The sequence below is a fragment of the Notolepis coatsorum genome (genome assembly GCF_963971535.1).
Source record: "Notolepis coatsorum genome assembly, chromosome: 17".
Taxonomy (NCBI): Eukaryota; Metazoa; Chordata; class Actinopteri; order Aulopiformes; family Paralepididae; genus Notolepis; species Notolepis coatsorum.
Window position 1 is genome coordinate 25,002,132 of NC_140181.1, and position 8,100 is coordinate 25,010,231.

General features: G+C 50.5%; 1 protein-coding gene across 1 annotated transcript in view; it reads right to left on the reverse strand.

Moving 5' to 3' along the window:
- The window catches only part of ppih (peptidylprolyl isomerase H (cyclophilin H)), a 42,314-nt gene extending 40,676 nt beyond the window's left edge, over nt 1-1,638 (reverse strand). The window contains exon 1 of the mRNA XM_084333645.1: nt 1,496-1,638. Within this exon, the coding sequence (XP_084189771.1) occupies nt 1,496-1,561 (66 nt within the window). The 5' untranslated portion in view covers nt 1,562-1,638. The remainder of the gene's footprint in view (nt 1-1,495) is intronic.
- Between the last annotated feature and the right edge of the window lie 6,462 nt (nt 1,639-8,100).

Sequence of the window (8,100 nt, forward strand, 5' to 3'; positions counted from 1 at the left end):
GAAAGCCTGTATCCTGTACTTCCGTTTTCACACTTTAGGAGGCATAGCTTTACCAGCCTATCATAATCTATTATTAGGCTACATTTCAATTGGTTAGTCCTACTTGAAAGTCCTAACATTCACCAATAATACTTGGCCAAAATGAATACACTTCTATAATATTGTACAGCTCAGTTTCAAATTTGTGAACGTTTTGGTGTTAGGACCAGACCGGTCTTTGACGTGTGGCTTCCAAGTAAGTATTGCCTCGATACAGAAATCACATGCCCTTGTTTTTCATGATATCTTCCCGTTATTTAAGTTATTTTCTTCCGATAAGTAATGTTGCATATGCAGTGACATGCTAGCGTTACAGATGTTGTGCCACAGGGCGGGGCGGAAACAGGCTGATGCTGCATTGGATTATAACTGAGGTAACTGTTAGGATGACATTCCGACTTGCTCATAAGGAAAGAAAACTAATAAAACGGCGGGTCAACTCAGAGCTCCTAGTCGCAAACTCGGGTATGATTGTAAATCGGGTAAATCATGTTAAACCCAGATTTGGCTCAAACAAGGGACTAAATACGTTTAGCAATTATGCCACATCAATGTGGAACGCCCTACCCAAAGCTGTAAAGTAATGTCAATCCCTACCCACATTCAAAACCGCTCTCAAAGAGCACCTACGGGAGGCTGCAATTGGAAACTGGCCACCGTAAATGTCCAAACCCCCCCCACCCCCTCCTAATACAGTTTCCTCCCCACCGTATGTATATATTCTCTCCCCACCGTATGTATATTCCCCCCCCCCTCCTAATGTAGAGTCTCCTCCCCACCGTATGTATATATTCTCTCCCCACCGTGTGTATATTTATCTCCCAGTCCCACCCACCCCCTCCCCATCCATCATATGTATATACTCTGTCAGGATCTATGGGTAACAGCACTGTATATTTGCATATCATATATGTCACAAATGTAACTACTGTATGTCATGTATGTCCCTATGCCATAAATGTCATGATGTGTTGTGTATGTCATAAATGTCACTATGAATTGAAAATGGGGGACCCTGATGTAAACAAGACAAAAGTCATTCTCTGGTCTGCATCCCCTTAACAATTGTGTGTATTGAGCCGTACTGTATTGTACCCATTCTACAATCTGTTAAATAAAGTTTTCATTCATTGCACAACCCTCAGCGTCATTTGACGTCATTTCAACATGGCCACTCGCGTCGTATACACGTTCATGTTGTTGTTAGCCGTTTTAATAGTACATGTGCAAGTATATGAACTAACGTGTATTTGTGAGTAGTAGTTCATGCGAGACTAATTGTAAGACAAATTTGGCGTTTAACGTGAGCACCCGTGTTTTTCAGACTTTGTAGCTCGAACGTACGTAGGTCGCATTTTCTACTTCCAACGTCCCACCCACTACCATATCGAACGCAGCATCACACACCACACTGGTGTTTTGCATCAACGTGCTGGTTTTACTCCACGTTACTCACCTGGCCCCCGATAGTGATGTCGAAGAAGACAATCGGGTTGTTAGGATTTGACGGTTGGACATTCATTTCTAAGGCGATTTGGGATAAACAATAAACTCCACAGAAAGGCTGCTCGTAACCAAACGCACGCCACCGGTTTTCAAAAATCCTGCATTTGCGTTGTACGGCGGCTCACGGGGTACAAGTTAGGCGATTCTTCTTCTTCTTTTGGCTTTCCGGCAGTCTAGACGCCCGTCAGCGTATTGCTGCCTCACACTGATGGGTTTAGGTAGTTTCAAGTTTCTTTAATAGTTGTCATACAGAAGTACAGAATACTTTTATACAAAATGCTTCTTACTGTTACGCTCCAGAGACTGTGCTAGACAAGATAAGTATGAAATAAAATAGTATAGCATGTAAAATAGAAGTAAAAATAGAAGTCACAGTGTTCTGTATAGACATATGTACAATGTTCGATGCAGAATAGAAGTAACTGAGTTACCATACAATATACTATGCAATGTACTAATATACAATACTATATAGTGCAGAGCAGAATGGGATGAGGTACAATTTAGGTATAATTTACAGTAAGGTGTACGAGTTGTAGTGCAAATCCTTTACCAATAAATATAAAGTGTGTTTAGGTGATCTAAAGTGTGGAGAGTGGGTGCTGCAGTGTGTTGTTTGTTTAAAGTGAGTGTGTGCGTGTGGATGTGTGTGCATTTTAAATAAGAACGATATTCCATTTGTTCCATCCAGTTTAATAAAAGAAGAAAACAATATACAAACAAGTCTCGGACGATTGTAGGTGTATTTACAAGTAGCGTCTCAACTTCCTGTTCCGGTCACTGCGCTACTGTGCAGGACCGTCTGTTATAGAGGCGCTGTCTAGATATTCTCTATCTCCCCCAGAGTCTTTAACATACTGTGTAAAGGCTGAGAAATAATAATAAACGAACACACAAAAATGTGGACAAATACCTGTATAACCCACACCCAGGTTATGTGACTATAAATCATGTGTCCATTATGTGACTAGCCCATGGAATAGTCCCTGTGCCAGGCAGGCACTCTGGTCGCCCTGGTGGATCGGCGTAAGTCCGCCCTAGGTGCAGGGGACGACACAGTGGGCCCCGGTGGGGGATCGGCTCCCGGGTCCAAAGGGGCCGGTGGTGACGCCTGAAGGATCGTGTGCGAAGCAGGTGGCGTCCCATGCCGGGGTTGGCTCGCAAACGTGAGTACTGGTGGCGAAGTGGGGGACACAAGGTCGCAGTTGGGGTCAGGCAGACGTGGTGTCACAACGAGCGCTGGTGGTACGGTGACACGGGTCGCCAGGTCGTCGTAAATTGATCGAGGAGGCGGAAGGTTGTTGCGAACAGGGCTGAACCTGCGCAGGAACCTCCTGTTCCGAAGTGTGACTCTGCCCGAGCCGTCGATCTTGACCACGTATTGGTCATGCTGGCGTACCTCCACAACACTGCCTGTCCTGTCCCATTTGTTGGGGTAGGGCCCTGTCTGGTTCTGTACACGGACCATGTCCCCTACCATGAGTGGCGGGAGGCGTTTTGTGTGCTCCGCCCAGGCATCCGCTGTGCGGATGTGGCGTTTGCGGAGAGCCTCCTCCCTTGCCGTCAGTGTCTCACGCCAGGTCTTGTGTGGTCTGTACTTCCCAGGTACAACCGGGATGAAGTCACGTATCGGGCGGCCGAAGACACACATTGCCGGAGATATCTTTGTGTCAGGGTCAGGTGTGTTATGATATTGCAGGATCGCTCTCTGCACAGCATCTGTGTCAAGCTCCCCCTTTGGGCCGGTGTTGTCAGTGATAAGGCGTTTCATTGTCTTTACCCCAATCTCAGCGCGGCAGTTGCTGTGGGGGAAGGCCACAGATGAGAGGCGGTGGTGTACGCCCCATCTGTATAGAAATGACCTGGTCTCGGTGGAGGTGAACTCTGGGCCCCCGTCCGATGTGAGCTCTTCTGGTGTCCCGTACGTCACGAAGGCCCGACGTAGGTGATTTATGAGGCCGGCGGCGCCCCCCGTCGCCTTCGAGATGATCGGCCAGTTTGAGTACCGGTCCACCGTCACGAGGTAGTGCACGCCCCTGTGCATGAAGAAGTCTGAACACACCGCCTGAAAGGGGTAAACAACTGGGATCGGCGGGGTTGGCGGCGCTCCAGGCTGTGAAGGTGCCATCTGGTGGCAGTGCTTGCAGTTCCTCCGAGTGGCGCTGATGTCAGCCGACATGCCTGGCCAGAACACAGAGGATTCTGCGCGAGCGGTCATCATCGATACGCCCTGGTGGGCAGCGTGTAGGGCGCTCAGCACTTCTCTGCGGAGTGAGAGTGGTATAATTACCCTGTCCTTGTACAGGACCACCCCATCAGTTGATGTGATGTTCTCACGGTACTGGTGGAAGTCACGGATCGTCGTCGGCATCTCGAATTTTGAGTCGGGGATGCCGTCCGTCGCCATTTCCTCCAGGGTGTGCATCTCACCATCGCTGCTGGTGGCCTCCCTGACACGATCCCATGTCACTGACCGCAATGATTCAAGGCCCGCAGCACACCATGCCAGGTCATCCTCCTCAGTGTCGTCGTCATTCCCTGGCTCGGTCTGGCGTAGGAAGGACAGTACATCAGTGTGCGTACTTGGTGGGAGGTGGGCGTTGTCATCCGGAAGGTCCATAAGTGATGGCCGTGTGGTGCCAACCGGCCTACGTGACATGGCATCCGCCGCCTTGTTTCTCATGCCCGGGACATGCACGATGCGGAAACGATAACGCAAGGTCTTCTCCTTGAGGTTCCGTAGGCGGGAGTTCGGTATGTCATCGAGCGCCCTGTCTGCAAGGAGTCTCAGCAGCGGCTTATGGTCTACCGCTACAATCAAGTCCTCACATCCCAACACAAAGTAGCGTGCCTTGTCCAATGCGTCCGCGACCGCAAGAGCCTCGCCCTCTATGGGCGCGTATCTGGACTCCGCCGCATGCGTGAATCTGCTGCCAACCAGGGTTATCTTCCACCCATCAGTGCAGCAGAAGGGTCTGACTGGCATACATCGGCAATGTTTCTGGAATAACCAGAATCCAATGCCCTCCTTTGACCAGTCCGTGGCGATGCATGTTGGCCTGGTTTTGTCAAAAATGCGGACACCACGCTCAATTTCTTCGATGATCACATCCTTTGACTCACGGAATATGTCTTCCAACTCCGTGGACCACTCGAAGCGTTCTCCACTCTTCAGGAGCTTCCGGAATGGCTGCATACGCTTGGCCATACTGAAGGCGTAGGCCACCTGGTTGACCAGCCCGAACCACGACCTGATGTCCGTGACATTACGTGGTTGTGGGAAGTCGTGTATCGCCTCCAGGTAGCGACTGCACGGTCGCACGTCAGTCATGGTGATTGTAAAGCCTGCAAAGTCCACCGTGGGTGCGCTAAAAATGAACTTCTCCGGGTTGAGGACTATTCCATTCTGGCCGCATATGTCCAGCCATTGGACCGCCTGGAAGTAGCTCTCCTCAATTGTATCTGACCATAGTAGTGTGTCGTCTATGCACTTAGTTTTGTTGCCTATGTCCGCAACAACCTTGTCGTACCGTCGCGAGTAACCGTCCCCCGATGCCATGTACCCCTGCGGGGCCGACAGGTACCGGTAGCGGCCCCATGGGGTTATGAACGTCGTCTTGTGGCGATCGTCCTTGTGTAATGGGACACTGTGGTAACCGTTCCAGGCATCGAACACAGTCTTGAGTTTCCCGTTAGGCACACATCTCGCTTGGTGGAATGGAGATTGGGTGTGGTGGGTCTCGCGGAGTGCATACTTGTTCAGGGCCTGGAAGTCGACAGTGCGTCGCGGTTTGCCTGTCTTCGCGCAGATCACCATGCGATGACACCACGTCACCGGTGTACCGATTGGTACTTCCTCCAACACGCCGAGGCGGACGTCCTGGTCGAGGCCTGCCTTTACCTCCTCTTGCCAGTGTAGGGCCACGGGGATGGGGGTGTGACAGGCAACCGGTGTCGCATCCTCATTAAGCATGAGGCGGAGTGGTGGGCCGGTCATTTTCGGTAGTGTCTGGTGGGGGCATGTGTTAAATGTGCTCTGAGCGTACAGTTCTAACAAGTGTCTCCGTAACGCCTTCCTGTTAGCCTCGATCGCCAACATGGGGAGTGTGGTTGGCCTGGTCGGCGGCTCCGCACGCCGCAGGCAGTCACATACTTCTGATGTCGCCAGATTCACCTCCCCGAGTGTTGGGAACTGGGCGGAGATCATTCCCAGGTCCACGCAGGCTGCGCGGGAGAGAAATATGCGGTCTGAGGTGTCCGTCACATACGCGATTTGGCGTGTCTCCAACCTTCGAGCGTCACCACTGTTGCCGGCGAATCTGACTACCGCAGCTCCGAGGATCCGAATTCCCTTATTGTTCGCAGCCTTCATGGTCATGGATACGGGGATGAGGTCCTCTGTGCTTAGGCCCATTTGTTGAGCGACTTTAATGCCGATCAGGCAGCTTTGGCATCCCGTATCGGCCATAGCAGGCAGGGATACTGCACGGGTGCGTTTTAGGAGGTCAAAACCCAGAGCCTTGTAATCCTTGTGCTCGGTGGTGAGAGTGAGGTTGACGTATGGCTGCGGGCTGGACGCACGCTTCATCCACTTGTCGCACATGTCATCGTACAGGTGGTGAGCGAGGGGAAGCGTGCGTAACTCGCCATCTGTGCTGATTGTGCATAGCTCAACGAATTCTGCTGTCTGCTCGTCACACGTCCAGTCAGTCTCTCCGGGTGGGGGCCTAGTCGATCGGCCACCCAGGCAGGCCCTCTCGAGGTGATTCTGGCGGCCACACTTCCGACACTTTTTACCGTATGCGGGGCACTCGGCACGTCTGGCGTGCCACTGGGGTGTTTTGCCGTGGCCCACCTCGCCACAGTGGATGCATACCCCTTCGGGCTTGGCCTTTGGTTTCTCTAGCCTGGCTCCTCCTCTGGCGCGGGTGTCCTGTTGTCTCACCCGCCTGTACGAACTGCTGACCGTGTCCGCGCTCTGAGGGTCAAGCAGGCGCGATGCCGAGCGCTTTCCAGACTCCTTAGCCTCGATATACTCTATCATGTCCTTTAGTGGCATGTTCTGGTTCTTCTCACCGAGCAGGTCGAGCTGTATTTCCGAATCTGCAATGCCACGGGCAATCACGTCACATAGGATCTCTTCCGTGAAGTCATTGACTTGGTCGCACCCTGTCCTAGTGCATTTCATCTGGTACTTGCACGTGTCCGCCTGCCCCTTGATGCGGGCGTGGAACGACCGGATGGGCTCTTCATAACCCTGCCGCATGTTAGACAGGGCTGCCCGAGCTACCATGGTGTTCTCTGTGCGAACGGCGAGTGCCTTCATGGCAGCGAGGACGTCCTCCTCGTCGTTGCCCGCTAGGCTCCTGTCTGCCGCGCGTGTGAGGTCCTTCCTCAGATCCTCCTCGCAGCACTCCAGTAGCTGTGAAACTATGTCGGGCCCGACCAGCTTGGTGCCTGTTTTATACTCACCCCAGCGGGTTACGAAGTATGACCAGGCCTCGCCCGTTCCGGCCAGTGCTATGGAGTGACGCTTTAGCTTCTCCATTTTAGCATTTACGCCCGGCGCCCAGGGGGCTGCGACATGTATAGTGGCGTGTACACTTAACATGGCCGCCACCACCGCCGCCGCTACATGCTCAGCTACATAGTCACAATCCTCAATAGGGCACTCTGCATTTATAAGCACCATTGTCAGTTATTTGGATGAATAATTAATAGCTTGCTTCCAATGTATAAAAATAACTTCAGACTACAGCTGTAGCTCCAAAAAAATAATCCCTTTTGGCATCTTCCGTTGGAACTAATAATAAAAGTCCACTATAAAAAAAAACCTGAGCTGACTTCACTGTGTTCTTGCTGAGTAATGTAAGTTAGTACTCAATCCATTGTATATTTTGATAATTGTTTGTTCTTAATCAATCAGGCTCTGTGCAACCCCATTGGGTTTGACTTGAGCAGCCTGTGGTAATTAGTCCAATCAGTCAGAGGCAAAGCTTGTTTAAATACATTTGCCTGTGCACACATTTCTCTAAAACCTGAGCTGACTTCACTGTGTTCTTGCTGAGTAATGTAAGTTAGTACTCAATCCATTGTATATTTTGATAATTGTTTGTTCTTAATCAATCAGGCTCTGTGCAACCCCATTGGGTTTGACTTGAGCAGCCTGTGGTAATTAGTCCAATCAGTCAGAGGCAAAGCTTGTTTAAATACATTTGCCTGTGCACACATTTCTCTAAAACCTGAGCTGACCACTGTGTTCTTGCTGAGTAATGTAAGTTAGTACTCAATCCATTGTATATTTTGATAATTGTTTGTTCTTAATCAATCAGGCTCTGTGCAACCCCATTGGGTTTGACTTGAGCAGCCTGTGGTAATTAGTCCAATCAGTCAGAGGCAAAGCTTGTTTAAATACATTTGCCTGTGCACACATTTCTCTAAAACCTGAGCTGACTTCACTGTGTTCTTGCTGAGTAATGTAAGTTAGTACTCAATCCATTGTATATTTTGATAATTGTTTGTTCTTAATCAATCAGGCTCTGTGCAACCCCATTG